Source organism: Triturus cristatus, chromosome 4_2 (assembly GCF_964204655.1).
Source record: "Triturus cristatus chromosome 4_2, aTriCri1.1, whole genome shotgun sequence".
Taxonomy (NCBI): Eukaryota; Metazoa; Chordata; class Amphibia; order Caudata; family Salamandridae; genus Triturus; species Triturus cristatus.
The window spans coordinates 284470650-284495151 of NC_140586.1; the positions used below are offsets into that span (position 1 = coordinate 284470650).

The following is a 24502-nucleotide window of genomic DNA, read 5'->3' on the forward strand; positions in this document are numbered from 1 at the left end:
TCTGGCGTCAGTGGAAGCAGCCTTACCTAACCAATGGACGTGTCGGTTTCTTGAGACGATTAAGTCCTAAATACGTTACGCCACATTGATAAACTGCATGTGCCATACTCATGCGATATAAAAATGAAAACATAGAACAAAAACTGGTATTGATCTCTCAAGGCAAGTACACAGGAATGTATTGCTATTTCTCTATCATGATGCCTGCTGTGCAGCTGAAGGAACTGAGTGTTGCACATAGCAAGAGGGAACACATGAACTTTGTTGGGAGACTGAATGAAACTATTTGAATAATATTTAAAATTGTATAAAATATTAAAGGAAAGGGTAGACTTGAGTTGCTGAGCCAGTGGCTACCAGAGGTGTGAAGACCCTTAAATGAGGTGTTCTTGGCAGGCATGGGCAAAAGGCCATGATGCAGTGAGAAGTGATACTTCCTTAAAGCTACCCTATGATGAAGACTCCTCATTTAAAGTGCAAATCACTCTCAATTTCCTCTTAATGGTTTCATGCGTATCACCATTTCGGAAAAATCCTCTCTGTTTTGTCTCATGAACTCCATTCTATGGTTTTTGTAGTCTGCATGCTCTCCACATTAACTATTGCAATAGTTTCTATTCGAGTCTTCTGGACTTCCCATTTCAGAAAGAGGAGTGGCCACAAACTTTTACGGTTACAACTGTTTCTCTTGAAGTTCGCCCTGGAGAGTAGTTTTGTGGATAAAGTCTCCTAACAGCTTGACCCTTTCTGCGGTTTGCTTTTCCTTACAGAGGTGCAGTAGATACCTGTGTTCTAACTCACTTCTCTTATTGAGAGTAGCCAGGATTAAACCTGCATGTATTAAGAGCGGACATTAAACAGGTGCTGCTCCTCCATAATGGCAGAGGAGCATCACCCGACTGCTCAAAGCAACAAGTGAAACATAAAATGATATTAAAACAATTTTATCATTTTATTTTTCACTGATTGAGGCTGAACTGATGCAAGTCTAGGGCGGGGCAGGACCAAGCCATCATCTTGGACAGCGGCAGAGAGGAGTGGTGGGTACTTTGAAGTGCGCATGTCAGTTTGTATGGCTGTTTAGACTGGCCAAACCAACATGGAAAAGGAGTAAACCCACAGGAAACTCCCCAATCACACAGAAAGGAAGTGCCCAGCAACCTCCATGAAAACTGCCCCCAAGTAGTCATGACAAGCATGAAAACACCAAAAAGGGCAGGCCTGCAGTCTCCACCCACAGCCACATACAACAGACATGGCCACGGGGGCCAGACGCTGCATTAAGCAACAGCGCCAGAATGACCCGAGGCCAGGACACCAGGAGAGCTCCCCAGCCCAGCACATGAGCAGGGAGCGTCCTGACCCCAGAACAGGAGCACGGCCGACCGGAGCACCGAAACGGCCACGCAGAGAAAAACAAACAGCATTTAGACACACAAAATGCAGAAAAAACACTCACGGCACCGCAACCAATCCCCAGGAAATACTGGAAACAGAGACAGGAATCCGGAGCACCAGCGCTCCGACCGCCGTCTGAGCAGAAAAAAGACCGGTATGGCGGTGGGTGGGAGGGGCTTATGTAACCTTTAACCTTTTTGGTTTCTAGCGTTTTGATTGGCTGGCTGGAGGCAGGACTGCCTCACGTAGTAAGGACTGGGACGGGGAGGACCCTAATCGGGGTAATGAAGATTACCGGTAAGTAATGAGACATTCCTACCAAATATTCTGCATCAACGTTTGCACTGAAGCCAAAAACCATGTGCCCCAAAAAGGTTTCATCGGATATTCACAGTTAAGGTTTTTTTTTTTTTTAAAGAGATGTACCACAGCAGATTATAATTGTCCTCTCTACTACAGGCACCGTAAAAAATAAAATAAAAAAAACTCGAGACACTAAAAAAACATTCCCAGCAGCATTTTTAAGTGACATAACTGAAAAAAAACAACAGTTTATTTTCGATGTTTCCCCTAACTGTGTACGGCATCAATGGTAAAAGACAAAAATACATAAAAACAGTAAAATGTTTATTTTCTTAGAAAAAAAGATTCAAAACGATTGTGATCACACGTTTGCATTTAGCAAAGCAAATACTGCAAGCTGAGTTCGTAGTTAAGACGCCTCCTTTAGTATATTGGGCAACTGATATGCCCTGTAGGGATCATCGGCTATGGCGTCATCTTCAGTAATCATATGGCAGACAGCAGATTTTTTTTTTTTGTTAGGTCCATGCCCTTATAGGGGGGATTATTGCCAGTAACAACACACATTCTCTCTCAAAAGTTCAAAACAGTCAACTACGGAAGGTCAAATCCTAATTTAGCCGACGACCAGTGTATTGGGAAAATAGGAGGTCCAGCGTACATGGACTTATTCCGTTCCTCATACCAACACCACCTCGTTAAATAAAAAAAACAGTCCACCAGCCTCAGTAAATTCAGTGTTGTCTTTAAAATTAATTAAAGCAACTTGCTGCATATTGAAACGCGGAGCAGTGAACGGTGGCCATTTTCTTCTCATCTAGCAGCATCAACAGGTTCCTTTAAAGACCAACGCCATATTAATTCCTCTGCCATTAACAGCAATGACAATGTGCGGGTGCAAACGCCAAGGACATGATCCCTCTGTGCCATGTAGTGTCCACTGTAGAAAGTTCCAAGTGACCATCTGCGGGTTCATCTACAGTATGTACATGAGAATCTTCCCACTGCCACGCAGCACTATGTGATGTCTTCCTCCTCTGAGCAGTAATCACGCCCCTTGGAGAAATGGAGAAAGAAGTTAGATTCTGACAGAAGAGAACTGACTATATTTTACAACATTTAAGACAAACTGGGGAGGACTTGACATCTAATGTAAGCGATTAAGCAATGCGAGTGCTGCTACCATAAAGTCTATGTTCTCTGCAAATGGTTAAACGGATTGGTGGGACCTTATTTCCTAATCCGCTAACATTTTTACAAGTTGTTTCTGATCATTAAAAAAGGACTGCATGTTGATATCATTTGTAATAAAGTTGGTTAAGACACCTAATCATATACATCTAAACGTGTACCTCAGTTATCAACTTGTTATATTTACACATATATGCAGTCAACATTCATTTATGCTTTAATAGACAGGACTAAAATAAAGACTCATACAAAAAAAGATATCAGCAAAATGTCTTTGTAGTTAATCTTTTTATTACCTTGTCAAACCACTCTAGTTTCATTCCAGTCTCATAGTAAACTCCAGTAAATCACTGTGCAAATTCGAGAAGTTAGATGAAAAAAATCTCAGTTGGGTAAGGAACACCGCCCATTGTCAATAACAAAAGATTAGAAATCTGTAGTCATTTTTCAAGAACTTGAGAAGAGATTGAGGGCGCGCTGTATAAGGGAACTCCCATGAAAATACCAACAATATTCACATTGAGGTAAGAGTGAGCAGGCAAGAGAGAATGGTCAAAATAACTAAAACAGACATTATTCACGTCTGATACCTGCATAGAAACTCTGCAGTTGCTGGAACCTGTACAAATATGGAGTTCTGCTCTCCGACCACCACTCGAATTTGTGCAGTGCATGTCTGCTTGTGCCCCCTGTGGTTGTACACACTTTCCTGCATGTACCCTTTCTTTCGTCTGTTCCACTGCCACTGCTTTGCATATATAAACATTGGACAGTATTCTATTCCACGTATAGTTTTAGAGCCTCCTTTTGTCATCAATGGTTAAATGCTCTCACTGAGTGCCTCCTTCATGTCAGCCTGTGCTCTGCTTGCATTTTTAACACCTATTTTTGTGGTTCTGATGGGCAAGCAAAATATTTCTCTCAGCCAAATTGATTTCCCATCTTCACATGGGGTTACTTTTGTAAAGAAAATCCCTACAGCCTTCTTTAGACACTTCTGTGCTCGGCCATTCAAGTGCCTTCAAGTTTAGGGCTTTAGGGTCGAGCCTGTGAGAGCATGCGCTAGCACGTGCGTCTCGCTTGGGAAACACTATAGTCTACACAAAAGGCTTGGACCCTACCCATTGCTTACCATGGTCTGCTTCTACATCACTCTTCGTTGCAGCCATCGTAATTTGCCGGTGCAGCTGAAACATCACTTTCGCCACTTGCTGTGGAGCATGGACCAAGCACATACTGAGTCAAATCGGTCATCTGCTGCTCCTGATGCGATTCAGGTACTATTATTATTATTTTTTTGGCCAGCTGAAACATCACTTCTGATGCTTGCTTTTCTTTCAGTTGTAGCACTCCATCACAGTGTATGTGTTTGCAGAACGTTTCTCCCTCTCGCACTGCATTTTTGCTTCCCCTTCCAATCAGTTCTCTTACCCACAAATCTGCCTTCACCTCCCTTTCTGCTGTCCTGTTCTCATCCCCACACCCTCTCTCGTTGCTGCTTCACTCATTCCACCCCCACTCCATCCTCCCCTCACTCCCAGTTCGTGATTGCCCGGTCTCCCGTACCCGTTGTAGCCCGGTCTTTGCAACTTGATATTAGTTGTGGTTCTTTTCCTTTTTATTTATCGTGTTATTGCGAGATCAAATCCAGCTCCACTTGAAAAAACACATGGGCTCCTGTTTTCCTGCTTGTAAAAGGAGGTTACGTATTCATGACGTTCTGACCTGTATTGGACAAGTAATGTGGGGGAAGACTGAAACTGTCTCTGTTGGGGTCGTTTTTCATCAATGGTGTTTGTTTAAAACCCTCCTCTGATACCTTCCATTCGACTGTTCCTGCGTTTTGCATCTTTTTACCTGAACTTTGAGGTTTCCTGGTCTTGCACGATGAGTTTCAAAAAAGTATTATGTAAAAGGGATAATGTAATGATAGTTATCTTTCATTTGACATAGTTGCAACTAAGGAGCGGGCATGTTTAACCTCTTTGAAGTACTTTACGATTTCGCCTTGCTCCATGTCGACAGAGACACTATGGTTTTGGTGTTGAACTTTCGCTTTACATATTAATGCTTTCTGGGAACTGTGGGCTTTGATTGAGCTGCTGCTTGGATGAATGAATTTTAGAAGAAAAAGGATTTGTACCGAAAAGCAGAGGGCTTTAAAACATGGTGTTTTGTAGAAATGTAGTTAGCAACTCTATGATATTTACATTGCTGCTAAGGGACCTAGGCCATGTTGGTTGTATCCTGCCACTTCTGACCTATTAGCCAAACAGCACTTTGCAGCCTGCATTTTTAACATCTTTTCTAGTGCTACAAGAGAAACTCCAAATCTCAAAGTGCAATTTACCATTGGCTAAAAAATTGACGTAGGTGTCTCACAAGACATTAGCCTTTTGACAGTCTTGTAGTTGACTACATAGTAAGTTGAGTTCCAACTTCCAAGTATGTATAATGTGCAGGCAGTGAAGCAAATTTAGCCTTTCATCATTTCAAGGTAGATAACATGGGTACCGCTGATTCGGCTAATATGAAATCCCTTTTTACCTCTGCCAGTAGGTCAGGAGGGAAGAATCCACTGTGTTAAACCCCCTGTTTTTAGGTCTCGCCTGGCGTTAGCAGCGCACATGCGCTGCTCTCGCCATGCGGGGGCTTCTTTGAATCAATACGGTTCCAGAAGTCGTGTGTTAGCTTTGCCTGCAATTGTTTGTCGTCATTCATTATGCTAAACATAGTGTAATGATTGCACCGGAGGCATTTTAATCCCTCCTGGTTGTCACCCTGTCCGATTTTGGCTCTGCCCACCGGGATTGGATCTTTTACTTGCGGCGGGAGACAGTGTCTCTTAATTAGCCGCTAAGCACTTTATTTTAGTATTACCGCATTTATCTTCAACAATGGCGGACGTGCCTTTCATTTCTCCTACACTATCTTGTTACTATACGGGGTGCATTTTGTTGCCAGTTTATTTTAAATCGCCAGCCGCCGTGTCTTTTGCTTTATTATTGCAGTTTGTTTTGCTGCGTGAACTCGCCAGCACATAATCCGCTCCAGAATTGGAGCTTGTTTTAAAGCGATGTTCGGAAAATGATTCCCGGTTGCATGTGAGCTGAAACCTTGCAGAGCAGCAGATGTAAGTCTTCAACATGATTCTAAACACAAGTTGTGTATAGTGATGTTCCACTCTATCGCTGAAATGCTAACCGCTCTACTTTTTTGCTCAAAGCTGTAGTTTATGGTACTTTTCGATGACACTACCAAAGTTAAAGGAAACGCCTGAAGTTTTGGATAAAGGATTCAGGGCTTCTCATTAAATTTAGAGGCTGATGCTCGCTGAAATGTGATTCTTTTATGCCAACATAGGGTTGGGATCCAGCTCTATGAGGCCAAGATCTAAACGGAAGCCCTATTCACAGCGTAAGAGAGTAGATATTACACAGCCACCAGTCTCTGTGCTCCGGAAGCGGTCAGGAGTTGTTTACTCCACGCATTTGGTGCACAGTGAAAGCGGTGGGATTCAGGGGTGTAGAGTTGGGGGAGGGGGGTGTCGCACCCCCTAATAAATGCATTTTTGGCTTGGTAGTTAGGCCCTGAGTCGGGGGTCTGCTGCCTGCGTTGGTTTTTCTTGTTGTCATCATTTCACTAAATTGTTTTAACTTGTTCATTTTGGGGATTTGAAGATTAACTATAGGTAGTGATTGGTTTATCAAAAAAGTAGAAAATCTGCAAGCGCCCCCAGTCCCCTATCACAAGCTATACCCCTGATGGAATTTGTGGGGGTTAAAGAACCCTGGGGCAGAGGCGCCATTCACAAATCACGAACAGGGAGGGAGATGACCAGGAGAGTTTACCAAAGGGGTGCACATCGACAGCTCAAGTGGCCGCGAGCTCAACGAATTCCGGAGTTTCTAATGGCAGTTGGGTGCCTGTTCAGAGCTGCCATGTAAGAGAGTGCAGCCTGACATCAGTACTCGATTATAAATATTGTCAAGAGCGAGTTTTATTACGTGTTCGTACAGATAAGAAAACATCAGCAATAAAAAAATAAGAAAACTAAACACGAAGAACACTCTCCCAAATATTATTCTAGCTAATATGTAGAGCGTGAAAGGCGCCAAACAGAACTCAGCCCTGCCTAAAAGTAAAGGGCCCATATGCAGAAGGATTAAAATGGAGATTAAATTCTTCCATCAGACAGACAAACCGGGAATTCAAGTACCTTTAAAGGAAGTAGATAAATAACAATTTGCTGCTTTCAGTAGATCTAACCTGTGCTACCGCCAGTTTTCTCCATATACATGCCAGTTGTTTGCTTCGTTTTTCAGAGATACCTTACTCCAAACAACAAGCATTGGCATAGCTAATAGGTCTCGCCTTTGGGACAGTATAAGTGTTTGGCCATGCAACAGATGATGTTGTTGCACCAAGGATATTGTACTGCATAACTGAATACTTATAAGGTTCCAAAGGCGAGACCTATTGGCTATGCCAGTGCTTGTTATTTTATGTCGAGGCCTACCAGACTGCACAACTGTCTGGTTTGCTGACAACATGGGGACATTTGGAAAGCTTCCCTGGGAATGCATTCTTCCCGTTGCTCATCATTGGCTTTGTGGTTTGCAACTCACATTTTCAGTTTCTATTTGCTAGCTTTATTTGTTTTATGCTATCCAGCGGGAGTTTGTCCCTCCCAAGGAGGAAAGCCTTTTCACACCAACTACCCTTCCACCATTGCTCCTTTCTGTAAACATGTCTGTAAATCGTGATCTGATCTTGTCACATTTGCTGTGCATTTAAAGACAGAGGTCAAAGGGCAGGCTCTGTCTTCCAAGTGAACAGGTGAGTTTGGTGTTTTTTCCCCCTTTCTCTGTCCTCAAAGTGAGAGGATTTAAGTGACAATCTAGCTGGATACTGGGGGTAGGAAAGGGTTATTTTCTAGCACACAACAACATTTAAATGAACTATGCAAGTATTTCAGAATTAGGAATGTCCAAATGAAGCACATTTTTTGTTAATTCCGAGGCGTGTTGGAAACAATACTTTGTTATTATCAAGACAAATCATTACACCAGGTGATGCCATTTCCACACATTATCGTTTGTGCACTGAATAGCTTTATTAGTAAAACTGCATGTCTGTGCAAATGTAATGGTCATTCAATTGAAAATGTGTTGTCTGTAATGGCAGTGCGCGCTACCACACCATGCATATACTCTACCTTACCCCATTCTTCACTGTACTCTACTCTGCACCAATACACTTTACACCACTGCATTCCACTTCAATCTGCACCACTCCACTCTATGCCAATACACTACACTCTTCGCCACTCCTGTCTAGGTCACTACATCTACTATGCACAAGTCCATTCTACGCCACTCTGCAACACTGACCTCTGCGCCACTAAAAATCTACTCCGTACCACTGCACTCTATGCCATTATGCTCTACCCTATCCTAATCCACACTGCTGAACTCTACTCTGAAACAATCTCCTCCATGTCACTCTACGTCACTGCACTTTGGTCAATGTCACAGCACTGCTGCACTCTGCAAATTCACTCTACTCTGCATCACTGCACCCTATGCCACTGCACTGTACTCTGCACCTCAGTACTAAAGGCAGCTACACTCTACTCGACACCACTGCACTTTGACATAATTAGAAAAAAGCTACAGAGGTCTCATAATAGTGTTGAACCAATATTGTTTTCACTAAGTCACTGCGCCGTTTTTTGTAAATATACACGTTGTCACAATACCTACTTGTTGACGCAGCACTTGTTGAAAAGTCTTTTTTGCCACTTTCTTGCGCCATCTTTCAATGCTGAACTCCGTGTTATTTGGCCTAATGTTGCAGGTTGTTCCAATTGAATGTTAGTCTCTAGAGGTGCTATTTTTCCAGAATGACATATAAACTAAAATAAGTTACATTGTCAAGATATATCCTCCTAATTCCAATCTTCTTGTTTTTCTCCCCATAATCCCTTCTTTCTCCCAAACGGTTTTGTTCATATAGTAATTCAAGGCAGCTATAATTCAGGCATGCTTATTTAATGTCCTGAAGATGATCCACACATTTGTCTCCTGGATCGAAACGCTGTCGACAGCCTAAAACACCTCATACATACACTATGATGTTACTATTTGTCATGTAGAGGTGTTCCTTGCGATTTGCTTACCTATAACTGTGAATTTTTCTCCTGAGAACAAACCGTGAGCGTTGCCTGAGCCTTGCTTAAATGTTTCCCAGACTATATGTTTTGTATGTTTCTACGTTTCTGTAGTGGAAAGCAGGCTTGTGTCCCACTCTCAGTATATTGTCTTGTACATATCTCCAAGAATTGCTGAAAAATTAAACATTGAACCTCTGTCCGGCTGGACACGTTTAACTAATATAGCACTGACTGGGTCTGTATTTATCAGTTTTGTTCACCCTTTCCTAGATCATTCTATGCCACTGCACTTTAAGCCACTCTACTCTGCATCACCCCACTCTACAGCACTATATTCTACTCTGCACCACTCTATGCCACTCTACTCTGCACTCTACTATGCACTATCTCTATTATATCTAATGTATGTTGTGGAAATATGGATTTTTCTGGTCAGTTATGTCCCCTATCTTGGACCCCAACGGTTCTATGTGCATGTTACAAGTACATGTATGTTCCCTCCAGTTCCAGTTATGAAGACGCAAATACATGTGCGTCCACCGTTAACATGTCCTCTGTCAGATCCGCCATGAATAGGCCGGATATTCCATTCCTAAGTATGAAAGGCCACCGGCTTTATATGGTTCACTTATGCCATTTTACAGTCCAGGCAAGTAGGCCCTGATTCTGTCATCAAACTCTTCTTGCCTTCTGCCTCTGAAAGCTCCAGTCTGAGCCTGCATCTGTGACCATGAACTTTGTCTCATTCTCTGCGCGGCTCACGAAGCCTGACATCAGCCTGCTGCCTGCCAAAAACTGTATTTCACCTTCGAAGTTATCTGCTCCGATCCCTGCCCAATGTATTCCTGTCTAGTAGTTTAAGTAAACATTCTGCCAGCTACCGAGCAAAGGCCCGGTTTCTCTGTCTTCATGCAAGTAATTCATAGCCCTATTACTATGGAAGATTCCGCCCTCGCATCTAGTATAGACATTTAGACGCTTGTACACGCACTAACAGTCAGTATAGTCAGTATAGAATAAGATTCTACTCGAAGAGACCTCTCTTTTGGATAACTTAGTTCTTTAAACATAGGATGTTAGATATGATTTGGGATTAGGTTGACTTGACCCTCCAGACTTCTGTCGCCACATGTAGAGCTAAATGTCAAGTCCCCTCCACCCCCTAGATGCACGTCAATTACACGTCATGCTGCTGCGCGCGCATATCTGCCAAGTATTTCTGCTGACATTGCGAAATTCTTTCATGTAACCACCCTCTTATGACATCACATCTGATGACGTTCTTCAATTCACTCCCAGGTACGCCTATTTTTGCTACGTACGAATATATTATCACCACTATCAATTGTTACGCCTCTTGTATTGGCCTCACTGTAATGCCTATTGTATAAAAGTAATTGATTGTCAATAACGTATGTGCTTCACTTCCTGAACCTTCGTGGTGATGGAACTTGGAGCAACCGATTATAATCGACCATTGGAATAAAGCCCATTCCGAACCTCTAATACCACGGATTCTGCCTCTTATTTACTGAGCTATTTTATTATGTTTCTGTATCAAATTAAGTCCCGGTAATTAAATTATTTACCACATGAATGGCGCCCGAATAGGGACACTTTCTCATCTCACGCGCCGGCGGTGCGTTGCAGGCCCGGTCTCCTGCCACAGCTGGACGGACAATAACGCGTACCAGCAGGATTTCCTGTATCTCCCTCCGGTCAAGCGGGGGCGACTGAGGCTGCGATCAACACCCAGACGAGGCGGTGAGAAGTGCGAAGTATCCCGACCAGAGCCTAGCTGAGAGAGCAAGATCCGAGGTATACAGAGGCCCACCAGTTTTCCGAAGTCCCAAGTCGAGTCCAGTGTCCGAAGTGTTCGAGTCGAGTCCAGTCCGGTTCAAGTTCAGTTCAGTTTCCGAGGCCTTCCGTTCCGAGCTACCCGGTGAGTACCATTACTGGGGAGGCGTTCTGGCGTGTACATAAGTTGTGCCGGTCCAGACGGGTTTGGGTACACAAATCCGGTCTGCACTGTTTCAGCAGTGTATCTGTACTGTTTAGCAGTATATCTCGTATATCAAGTATATAAATTCAGAATAATTCAGTTCAAGTCGAGTATTATGTTTAGTGATTAAGTTTTTCTTAGGTCATCATCATCATTGCTCAGTTAAATGTTAAATGTTTTAATAACGTTCTGCATATTGTGGTGTGAATGACTGTTCATTATTGTGTTTAATGTATTAAGTTTGTTCAAAATCAAGTATCAGATCAGTTTTCAATATGCCGCTCTTTTCGAAATTAAGACAGATCACAACAAGAAAAGGGGTACTCGAAGAAGCCGTTCCTATTCCTCCTAGGGACACTCCAGGGCACTTCATGTATCATAAACATGGCTTAGACGCTATATTTCTTGATTTATGGGTAGACTACACTAAGGAATTACCAGAAAGTCAGAGGTGGCCCGCGGCTGGGACCTGGGATGCAGAGTGCATCGTGAAAGTAGAGGAAGAATTATGGAAAAAGAAAGCTAGACAATCACAGAAAGACGCCATTGAATTATGGCGTAAAGAATCGTATAGACGTACAGAAAAAGCACGTAGACAGGAAGAGAAGAGTAAAGAGAATTCAAATGAAGTCCGAGAAAATCTATTAATTGAAGAAGGTGCACGAGTAAAATCAGAACAAGTAGACAGACAAAGAAATGCCCTTATGAATGGTATGTATCCCCTTCTGGCTGAAGGATTACCTAAGGCTACTCCAGGGATACCAAAAGACTTGCCAACCCCATTATTTCCAATAAAGGTACATCCTAAGGGGCATCCTAGAACCGCAGAAGATGTTTTTCTTTCCTCATATTTAGATGACGCAGCTCCCGAGTATGCTAATCCCGCCCCACATAGACCGCCTGCCAGGGAGGTTCAACGCCAAGATCCAGTACCCGTATCCCTACAGCAACAAGTTCTGACACAAGTTCCGGCAAGCGCATCTGTTTCTGCATCTGTTCCTACAGCTACTTCTATAGCTGTATCCACACCTATAGTTGCTGTATCACGTTCAACGAATCCTTTCACACCCGATACCCCAGACGGGGCTACCGGAGGTGCTACCAATATCTTTTCTACGCCACCTAGAATAAATAAACTTACTTTTCAAGAGTCAGCACATTCACGTACCCCCAAACTCATAAATGCCCGTACGCTTAAGGAACTTCTTATAGATTGTAGATATGACCCTGTGCCCGGAAAAGAGGACGAAATGACCCTAGCATCATTACGTATCAGACGAGCCGCGGTGTATTTAGGGAAGTTACCAGGAATGACTGCCCATCTAGATAATATATACCATTTTGTCCAAACAGGGCGAGATTCTGAATGTATTAACAGAGCTATGGAATACCAGAAAGTGGAAATACAGGGGGAACTGTTACGTTTCCTCATAAATTGTGTGATCAGAAATCAAGACCGACCGGGGGTAGACCCGGAAGCAATGCAAATTCTTACCAGATGGAGCCAGAATATATCAGAAGGGAGACATGATAAGCAAAACTGTATAATAGCCATGTGCCGAAAGATCCGTAAAGAAATAGAACGCCTACACGAAGAAAGATTAGCGGTAGACCAGTTCGAACAAAGCGAGGAAGAAGCATCAGGACTGCCCACAGGACAGTCAGAAACTATAGCCTATGTAGGTAGAGGAAAATCTTGTAATAGTACTAGATGTCTTACTGATCCGATACGTCCGATATGTCTAGAAAATAACAGGAATTTTCAAACACCAATAATAAATATAAGGTCTAACGAGCATTCATTCCAAGCCGCTGACAAATTACTGCGAGAACGAAGGGGTTATCATTTTCTCGATTCTATGGATGAACAAGAATTAGCCAGGTCAGCTGTCCATTGGGTTGACAGTCCCGGAATGTATGGTGATAATACAGTAGCACACACATTTTTGAATCTCACCCCAGATGAACAGCGTTTAGCTGGGATTTATATGATTCAACAACTTCTTATACTATATAAAAGCCAACATTCAGATCCTGGTCCCTTACCTAATATATTGACTGAATTACTCACGAATAAATAGAGAGGTTCAGGTACTAAGCTAATTAAAGAAATACTAGAATCAAGAAAGCAGTACATTCTTCTTGTATGTCCAGGACATGTCTCACTGCCCATTAAGGAAAGAACCACGTATTACATGGACAGACAGAATCCCTTACGAGAAGTACACCCAATAAAAGGCGAGGACAATGAGTTCAAACGTGTATTTGTATATAGACCCATATCGAAAATAGAATTGTTAGAAATGAAGAAAGTGGTACCCAGTCATGACAAAGACCCAGCGGGTTTCCACCGAGAAATTAAAGACATGTTACTCATGGGAGAGTATACCTATCCCGACATTATGACAATATTAAAGGTATTAATGCCTGCTGGCATTTATGAAAAACTCAAGGAAAAAGAGTGGGAGGTGGGAGACCAAAAGATAGATTGGACAGCATTAGAAAATGAAGAAAAGGCCCGAGGTCCAGGTTCGGGGCTTGGGGACAAAACTAAAGCACTACCAGGTTTACTAGTACAGGTACTGCCACATTTATTAACCACGAAAAAGGAAGACTGGGGTGCAATTTCAGCCTGTAAACAAAAGCAAGATGAAGACACTAGTGATTTCTATGCACGATTTGAAAAATGTTTCGGTATAAATAGTGGCATAAAAGCAAGTAGCGAATCATACCCACATCTGTTTGTGACAAAATTAGTTGAAAATTCCTTGCCCCAAGTGAAGAATAGAGTAATAAAATTCGAGAGTACCTGGCAAGGTAACACTCCATCACAAATGTTACAAATGTTACAGTATCATCACAATAGAATTAGAGAGGAACAAGATCATGAACAAAGACGCATGAAAGACACGAAAATGAAAATGCTAGTCTCCCAGACAGTTCCAGCTGAAGGACATAAAAAGGGTACGACACATTCTGGCGATTTAGCAGGACCTGTAAAAGGGACATGCAACTATTGTAAACAACTAGGTCACCATGTACACGATTGTCCAGTCCTGAAGCGTAATATCGCCACGGGTATTACAAAAGAAAGACCACGGCCACTTAGACAGGATCAGAATGAACAAGGAGCCTTGCAGCATGCACAGTCCATGCCAGCTCCACAACAGACTATACAGTTTGTGCCAGCTGCACCAGCGCTGCCTGTTGCTGCCACGCAAACCACGACACGACAACTGTACCAGACCGCACAGGATGACTGTCCTGATTATCAACGATATGCATGAACCAGCCTAGAGAGGGAAGTTGACTTACCCCTTATCGAGATCCCTGTAGATCAAGAAGGACCTTATGTACATAGTGAATTATTAGGCCAAGACAGAAAATTTTTACTCGATACAGGGGCAAGTCGAACAACTATAAAACGTAGTGAAGTTCCAGGGGCACCCCTCTCAGGCTCACAGAATATTTCCCTTGGTTTTTCAGGAAAACCTATTGTTAATGAAGTGTCACAACCTCTTCCACTTACGATAGGACCTTTGACCCGAACTACAGATTTATTGCTTACTAAATCATGTCCAGAAAACCTGTTAGGAATAAAGACATTGAAAGCTCTAGGAGCTATAATATGTTGTTCTCCGGAAGGAGTAAGATTGTTTTTACGTGATTTTAAAGGTCATTATGTGTCTAGAGACATGGATCCCCGATTGCAGACTTTACCTACACATCTATGGGCACAAGGCCCTACTGATGTTGGTTGCATGAATATTACACCATATCGAGTTACACTAAAGGCAGGAGTGGTACTACCACGAATGCGACAATACAAGTTACCACCAGATGCTGTAGTGGCTTTACTACAAATCATTGACGAGCTCATTGCCCAAGGAGTGGTTGTAGAAACAGACTCCAATGTATGTAATTCACCGATAATTCCGATTCTCAAACGAACAGATCCGAAGGCCCCGCCAGTATATCGATTGGTTATTGATCTGCGCGAATTAAACAAGTGTATTGTGCCACAATTCCCTGTGGTCCCCGATATCTCATCATTACTGACAGCTATTGATTCCGAAGCAACATTCTTTACTGTAATTGATCTCAAAAATGCCTTTTTCAGCGTCCCAATAGATCCGGAAAGCCAATATTTGTTCGGATTTAGTTTAAATGGACGTAGCTTCAAATTCTCACGCGCACCTCAAGGATTTACAGAAAGCCCCAGCATCTATAGCCAAGCACTGAAACGAGAACTCGACAGTATCCACATGCCAGTTAACACTGCCTTGCTTCAATATGTCGATGATCTGCTGATCACCGCTAGAAGCGAACCCGAATGTGAGAAAGCATCACTGACAGTTTTACAATTTCTAGCCGAAAAGGGGCACAAGGTGTCCCCTTCTAAGCTGCAATTCTGTGTCCAGCGAGTTGTTTATCTTGGACACTCGCTGTCCAAGGAGGGAAGGCAGCTTACACCCGACCGCATTCAGTTAATAGCTAACATGCCAATACCCAAGACACAAAAGGAGGTACGGGCTTTCATAGGCCTCACTTCATATTGTAGGCAGTGGATCCCTCAGTATGCATTTCTAGCAAAACCACTCATTCAGTTGACAACACAGGAGGCAGCCACATCGACTGTTCTCCCTTGGACTCAGGAACATACACAAGCTTTTGAAAGCTTAAAGAAAGCTTTATGTCAAGCACCTGTTTTAGCAACACCATGTTACAGTAAACAGTTTACACTCTTTATTACAGAACGCGAAGGTACTGCCTTGTCAGTACTCACACAGGAACAAGCAGGAGCACACAAACCATGTGCTTATTTTTCTAGTACATTAGATCCCGTAGCTCAGGCTCTGCCTGCGTGCCTGAAATCAGTGGCAGCGACAGCTTTAGCAATCAGACAAAGCGATGCCATAGTGTTAGGACATCCATTGACAGTACAAGTACCACATGCAGTGGAGGTTCTTGTGAATCGAACGCAAACACAACATTTGACTATAGCAAGACTTACAGGGTATGAACTAACACTGTTTCAGCCACATATAGAAATCAGACGTTGTAACACATTGAATCCTGCCACACTTTTACCTGTAAATGGAACAGACCCACTAGCCCATGACTGTATTGAAGTTATTACAATCACGACGAAACCCAGACAAGATTTAACCGATGTCCCATTATCAGACCCAGACCTGACGTTGTATGTAGATGGTTCATGTATGAGAAAAGGTACAGGAGAACTAGTGGCCGCTTACGCAGTCACAACAGACACTGAAATCATTGAAACAAATTGCATAAATACCTTGTCCGCTCAAGCAGCAGAGCTCGTCGCTCTGACACAAGCCTGTATTCAAGCCACAAATAAAAAAGTCAACATATACACTGATTCACGTTATGCATTCGGAGTCGTACATGACTTCGGCGTGCTGTGGCGAGAGAGAGGTTATTTAACTTCTCACGGTGCCCACATTCAGCACGGACCCCTCATTCATGCTTTATTAGATGCAATACATCTACCCACTGCAATATCAATTATGAAATGTAAAGCTCATACGAAAGTTACTGATATCATTTCTCAAGGCAATGATTTAGCTGATAGAACAGCTAAACAGACTGCTCAAACTCAAACATCCGACATGACAAAGACAATAGTCCCGACGCCAACACATTGTATGACGGTTAAAGATCCTACTCTTGACGTAATTGACATACAGACACATGCTACACCAGACGAAATAAAGAAATGGACTGAATTAGGAGGGATCCAAACCGATCAAGGATGGATGATGAAGGAAAAGTCTGTGTGGTTCCTTCCTGATTCAATGGTCCAAGTTATAATTAACACTGTACATAGTCCAGCACATCTAGGAGAAAAAGCTATGCTAGATAGCATTCAACACATTTGGTTTAATAAACATTTACGAGCTGCAGCCAAACAAAAAGTTCGTACCTGTCTGATCTGTTGCCAGTTCAACCCAGGAAAAAGCGTTCCCGTAGAACAGGGTGGATTTCATCCTCCTGATCATCCTTTTGAAGTCCTCCAGATGGATTATATCCAGATGGAACGATGTAGAGGATTCAAATATGTTCTCGTAGTTGTGTGTGCTCTTTCCCGTTGGACGGAGGCATACCCGGTTTCAGATTACACTGCCCCGACTACTGCCAAACAGTTGGTTCGAGAATTCTTCCCACGATACGGTTTACCACGTGTTGTTCACTCAGATAACGGCCAGCCGTTCTCATCCGAATTAATGAAACACGTTTCACTTTTGTTAGGCTATCAGTGGAAATTCCACTGTGTCCGACACCCCGAAGCAGCAGGTCTCGTAGAAAGACATAATCAGACTCTGAAAATAAGATTATCCAAAATATGCAGAGAGAAAGGTGTCGACTGGGTAGTAGGATTACCAGTTGCACTCTTTTACACAAGAATGGTAGCACACTCCCGAACAGGACTATCCCCGTATGAAGTGATCTTCGGCAGACCACCAAATATGTGGGGGACGCCTATACCACGCAAAATAACTGATATTGACTGTAACATGCTGACAGATTACTTGGCTTCCTTGATGTCTGCACTACAATCTTGTCGTTCACAGGTAGCTGCAGCTTTTCCTGACAACACTGAGGTGAAACCCCATGACGTGGTTCCGGGAGACTTGGTCCTCGTGAGGAACTTTGATCGAAAGACTCAGCTGGAACCTAGGTGGAGGTCACCTCAGCTGGTGTTGCTCACCACAAGAACAGCAGTGAAGATCGAAGGCAGAAAAGGATGGATTCATTCAAGTCATATCAAGAAATTTCATGGACTAAAATCAGATGTGAATACCACACCTTGTGTGTCTTCACCCATTGACTCAAAACTTCCTTTTGTGGAAAAAAGTGATTCCGAACATTATAAATTAAAGCTCAGGCCCAATCAGTCGAGCAATTTGATTGTTTAAGTCCTCTCCAAGGTGAAGCGGTTGAATTGTCTCTGACATGTATCCCTTGGACCTGAATAGAGAAAGCACCCGAAAAATGTTGAAACGACAGGCGTACTGTAAATCACTGCGTAGTCATTGCATAGTGACGTTATTAATTTTGTTTTTCTCAAGTCTTTTAATAATTACTGCAAGTATATTGTTGCACATATATTATCCTATTTCTAGACATGTTTACAATGTTACTGCTGAACATTCTTTTAGTGAATTACCTCCGCTTGAGCTGTCTTATAGATTTGCACTGCGCAATAACACGTTTATTAGTATGTTGCATCATTCCCATCAGGTTAGCAATGCTACAAATTGTTGGATATGTGGCCGACTCCCTCCCTATCAGAATTATAAAGGAATTCTACCTCTCTTTCCATACCCGTTCACACACAACGGCTCCTGTGGAGCATGGTTTAGTTTAATTAATTCTCTAGATTCGAATTCTGCAGTTTATCAAGATAACTGGGTATGGGGAAATTTGAACTTAGTTTTGCTTAAAGTCTGCCACCCTAACAAGGAGGGACTTCCCCAGAGAACAGGAACTGATCTAGAAAATGAAGTGTATGGATTAGGTAATTTTACGCTCAATCTTATGATCCTAAATGTCGAATCAGAAGCTACTTCAATTTTGCCCGCTATGTCAATATTTCCAGAAAAAGGTGAATTATGTATAAGAAAGAATGGTTCCATACACATGGGCCATAGTAAATGCACCACTGTAGTAGAATTTAGTGATCAAGGCAAGTCTACATTTAGAGCTTCCCGCCATTCCTATTTCATATGTGGTCAGACGGCATATGTACGTTTACCTCTAGATTGGGATGGTACTTGCTATATTGGATTCCTTTTGCCACCTGTTTTTCTAGCTCCTGCTGATTATCACAGAAATATTCATTTAGTATATAATAGAGTAAGGAGAGATCTCCCGATAGTCGATTACACTGAAACAGCATGGGAAAAATACACAGATTTCAATAAAGGTCTCTTTCCCTATATAGGTACCGTTACTAATAGTAAGCGGATACGTAGATTAACTAGAACCCTTGAAGCAGTAGTGAACGAAACTATTTCCGCTTTAGGCAATTTAACAGAAGAGCAGTCTGCTATGCGGATTGTTGTGCTTCAAAATCGTCTTGTCCTTGACGTCATCCTGGCCGATAGGGGCGGAGCTTGTAGGGTCATCGGATCAAGCTGTTGCATTTTCATACCAGAAAATTCGCCATCTGTATATAAAGCCATAACTCGTCTTCATAAGATTGTAAGCCAGATACACCAGAATCCAGGCACCTGGACTTGGTCCGGTTGGTTTTGGAGTGTATTATCTACCTTTGGATGGAAGGTCCTATCTTTCCTAGGTATTGGCCTTGTCATACTATTCAGTTGCTGTCTATGTCTACAATGTGGACCTGCGATTTGTGGTCTGTGTGCCACATCGTGCATTCCACATCAAGATTTTCATTCAAGATCCCGGAAGAAGAAAGAAGAACAAATGATGCTATATGAACAGATCAATGGATTAATGAAGATTGATATCTCTTGACGGGCAAGTAGGGGACAAGGAGGGAATGTGGAAATATGGATTTTTCTGGTCAGTTATGTCCCCTATCTTGGACCCCAACGGTTCTATGTGCATGTTACAAGTACATGTATGTTCCCTCCAGTTCCAGTTATGAAGACGCAAATACATGTGCGTCCACCGTTAACATGTCCTCTGTCAGATCCGCCATGAATAGGCCGGATATTCCATTCCTAAGTATGAAAGGCCACCGGCTTTATATGGTTCACTTATGCCATTTTACAGTCCAGGCAAGTAGGCCCTGATTCTGTCATCAAACTCTTCTTGCCTTCTGCCTCTGAAAGCTCCAGTCTGAGCCTGCATCTGTGACCATGAACTTTGTCTCATTCTCTGCGCGGCTCACGAAGCCTGACATCAGCCTGCTGCCTGCCAAAAACTGTATTTCACCTTCGAAGTTATCTGCTCCGATCCCTGCCCAATGCATTCCTGTCTAGTAGTTTAAGTAAACATTCTGCCAGCTACCGAGCAAAGGCCCGGTTTCTCTGTCTTCATGCAAGTAATTCATAGCCCTATTACTATGGAAGATTCCGCCCTCGCATCTAGTATAGACATTTAGACGCTTGTACACGCACTAACAGTCAGTATAGTCAGTATAGAATAAGATTCTACTCGAAGAGACCTCTCTTTTGGATAACTTAGTTCTTTAAACATAGGATGTTAGATATGATTTGGGATTAGGTTGACTTGACCCTCCAGACTTCTGTCGCCACATGTAGAGCTAAATGTCAAGTCCCCTCCACCCCCTAGATGCACGTCAATTACACGTCATGCTGCTGCGCGCGCATATCTGCAAAGTATTTCTGCTGACATTGCGAAATTCTTTCATGTAACCACCCTCTTATGACATCACATCTGATGACGTTCTTCAATTCACTCCCAGTTACGCCTATTTTTGCTACGTACGAATATATTATCACCACTATCAATTGTTACGCCTCTTGTATTGGCCTCACTGTAATGCCTATTGTATAAAAGTAATTGATTGTCAATAACGTATGTGCTTCACTTCCTGAACCTTCGTGGTGATGGAACTTGGAGCAACCGATTATAATCGACCATTGGAATAAAGCCCATTCCGAACCTCTAATACCACGGATTCTGCCTCTTATTTACTGAGCTATTTTATTATGTTTCTGTATCAAATTAAGTCCCGGTAATTAAATTATTTACCACAATGTAACTGTGCTTTACACCATACTACTCTATGCCACTCCACTGTACATCACTTCATCCAACTCCACTCTAAGCTACTCCAATTCACAACACTCTCTGCCACTCCACTCCACGCCATTCTACTCTATGGCACTCCACGCCACTCTCCTCTACGCTACGAACGTTTGGGCATGCTGAACAGCAGCCACCCTGGTGTAAAACATGGCTAAATAACATTGGCAAAGCCAACAGCTCTTGCATAGGCATGACCTATAGGGTTTGACAATGCTTGAGTTTTCCATCTGTTCTTTATTTTATATACTTACATAGTACAACCTTGGGAAACTGCTGCTTTTATTAGTGTCTATTTGCGCGGTCACAACTCCACATTAGATGCCATTTTTGTTTCCATCTTCTGAGTGACTCCACCTCAATTAATTTATTTTCCAGTCCATTCATTTTCTCATGCAGTCTGTTTAGGAACAATTCTCCCCATGTGAGCCTTTCAATGACAATCCTGCCCTATGCATCTGCATCACTTTATACAATCCAGATGCCAGTCAATCTTGTTCCCGTCCTCACCTCTCTAGCTCACCATGACCCACTATTTTACTCACACACCACCATTAGGCATGCCAAGAGGGATTCAAATATCCTTGGGCTGTAATAGGATTGGACAGAGGAGATCAACCCTCCCTCTCTCAGCACTCTGCTCTAGTCCCAAACAGGCCAAGAACGCCTTCCGTGGACCACCATATCAGCCTCAGGATAAAGTGTGTATTACTGCTTTTTCTCCAAAGACTTACCAATCATACACATGAAAGATGGACACCAGCACAGCACCGCATACCTTGCCAAGAATCCAGCCAGCCATCTTGCACATTTTAGGTGTGGATGGCCGAGGAAGATCTAAACCAATATTGCTGCCGAGTACTCATCGATTAAAGCTCTGTCATCACCAACAGGCGCACCAGACACTCCAGCGCCCACACTGCCTGCGTGTACCGCCTGGTTCTTTCTCAATGTGAATCAATCAATCACAGGATTGTTAATCACGACTACTCACCCATAAAGGTCTCAAGGCTCTGGGGAGGAGGGGAGTTGCAGGTTCCAGTCCACCAAGGAGAGTGTCTGTCGAAGAGCCAGGTTTTGAGGTTTCTCGTGAGGATGGGGCGTGAAGTTGTCTGCCTGAGGTGGAGCGGTGGGGCGTTCCATGCTCTGGCCGCGAGGAAGGAGAAGGAGCGGCCTCCTGACTTTGTGGTGCAGGGAACCACGGCGTAGCAGAGCTGGACTGATCGTAGGGTTCTTTGGGGTGTGTGGAAGTTGATTTGGCTGTTGAGGTATGCTGGTCCGGTGTTGTGGAGGGCTTTGTGTGCGTGGGTGAGGTTCTTGAAGGGGATTCTAGCCCCGATGGTGAGCCAGTGGAGTGTGCGCAGGTGTTGGGAGATGTGGCAGTGTCGTGGTGGGTTGAGGACCAGCCTTGCGGCGGCGTTCTGGATGTTTTGTAGTTTGCAGTGAGGTGTGTTTATTCCAGTGTAGAGTGCGTTGCCATAGTCGAGTCTGCTGGTGACGAGGGCGTGGGTGACGGTTTTTTTGTGCTCGAGGGGGATCCATTTGAAGGTTTTACGTAGGAGGAGGAGGATGTGGAAGCAGCAGGATGTGACGGAGTTGATCTGGCGGTCCATTTTGAGCTCGGAGTCTAGGATGATTCCAAGGTTGCGTGCGTGGTCTGTGGGAGTGGGTCTGCTGCAGAGGGCGGGGGGCCACCAGGTGTAGTTCCTGGAATCTGGGTGTGGGCCCATGATGAGTACTTCTGTTTTGTCGGTGTTGAGTTGTAGGCAGCTGCTTTTCATCCATTTGGCGATAGCTTCTATAACTTCTTGGAAGTTGTGTTTGGTTGCGTTGGCTAGGGAGAGGATGATTTGGGTGTCGTCTGCGAATTAAACAATGTTGAGTCCGTAGGTTCCGACGATGGGGGCAAGAGGAGCCATGTAGACATTGAAGAGCGTTGGGCTAAGAGAGAACCCCTGGGGGACTCCACAGGTGGTTGGTTTAGGGTCCGAGAGGAAATAGGGAGTCTGACCCGCTGCGTTCTGCCGGAGAGGAAAGAATAGATCCAGTCGAAGGCCTTGTCCCGGATACCTGCGCCGTGGAGTCTGCATATTAGCATGTGGTGGGATACCATGTTGAAGGCCGCTGAGAGGTCAAGGAGGATGAGGCATACAGTTACTCCTTTGTCCAGTAGGGAGCGGACGTCTTCTGTTGCGGCGAGGAGGGCGGTTTCTGTGCTGTGTTTTTTTCTGAAACCGAATTCTGATGGGTCGAGGATGTTGTGCTCTTCGATGAAGGTGGCGAGTTGGCTGTTGATGGCTTTCTTGATGACTTTTGCTGGGAACGGGAGCAGGGAGATGGGTCTGTAGTTTTTGAGGTCGGTGTGGTCCGCCAAGGGCTTCTTCAGGAGGGGGTTGATCGCAGGAGGGGGTTGATCTCTGCGTGTTTCCAGTCATCGGGGAAGGAGGTGTTCACCAGGGAGCGATTGATGGTATGGCGAAGCATGGGTGTGTGGTGTGATGGTGTTGGTGGCTCTGTTGAAGATGTGGTGGGAGCAGGGGTCCGTGGGGGCCCGGAGTGGATTGACTTCTTAGTCTTCAGTGTGTCTTCGGTGACGAGGGCTGTCCAGCTGTCAATTGTTAGCTTCAGGGTGCCCGGCCAGTAAGTGTCGGCAGCACGGAGTTTAAGCCAGAGTTGCCATTTCAGAGCCTTGAGCAAAAGTTTTAAAAGCTTATAGTTCAATTTGCAGTACAAACTTAAAGCTTAACCTATTAGTATGTTTCAATATTCAAGCGTGAAAGCCAAACTGAACAAAATGTAACCCCCCTATAAAAATGTAAGAGAAAAAGGCAAACACCAAGTTAACAACACGTCTATGATTTTAACAAAGCACAATGTTAAAAAACATTTCCAAATTTAAACTATAAATTGAATACAGACCAATTCCAATATGCCTGGTTAGTATAATCTGATAACTCCTGGAGATAAATAAATGTGCCAAGCCCATTCATAGCAAGCATCGGGACCTCAATGTTACATGTCATGTAATTTAAATTTTGAGCAGATTGTTTCCGATATCACAAAATACGGAGGGTCGAGGGGGACAGGCAGTGTAAAGGCAAGGAGGAACAGAAAAGAAGGGTAGAAGAGGGGACCGGCTGAAAGAAAAGGTATATCCATATTCAACAAGCACTGACAAGAAAGTAGCTACTCTATTTCCACAACGTATGTAGAAACGTCTACAAAGTTGACACCTGCACTTGAGCGTGATGGTTATAAAAATGCTGAAAGGTGTCTTTGCCTGAGACATACCACACATTATCTATTTGGTGAAAGAGAAAACAATTTACAGATATTTTACACAATTGTGTGAAGACAGAAGGGCTGTCAATTATGTTGCACAGGCATTTTCAGATGGTCTCACTTCAACAAGAGCAGTCATACCTTTGAATGCTAAGCTTGTTTTCTATTAATGTTGGATTTTGTCTTAGAAGTGATTTTTTGCTTGTTCTTTTTTTGGTGTGTATGCTGCAGACCGCGTGGTGTGAAAGTTGCAAAAAATGTTTGGGGTTTAAATTCTGATAACTGTTCAGTTTTAAAGAGTTGTGCTGCTGCAGAATACTCTTCTTTACATTTACTATGTTCTGAACTTGCTCCTTTAAAAGATGGCCACGGTT

At 43.4% G+C, this 24502-nt stretch overlaps 1 protein-coding gene across 3 annotated transcripts in view; it reads right to left on the minus strand.

Moving 5' to 3' along the window:
- Positions 1-2004: 2004 nt before the first annotated feature.
- Positions 2005-24502, minus strand: part of C4_2H1orf21 (chromosome 4_2 C1orf21 homolog) — a 341397-nt gene continuing 318899 nt past the window's right edge. For all 3 annotated transcript variants that reach the window (XM_085601527.1, XM_085601529.1, XM_085601528.1), the window contains exon 6: positions 2005-2757. In XM_085601527.1, the coding sequence (XP_085457653.1) occupies positions 2719-2757 (39 nt within the window). In that variant the 3' untranslated portion in view covers positions 2005-2718. The remainder of the gene's footprint in view (positions 2758-24502) is intronic.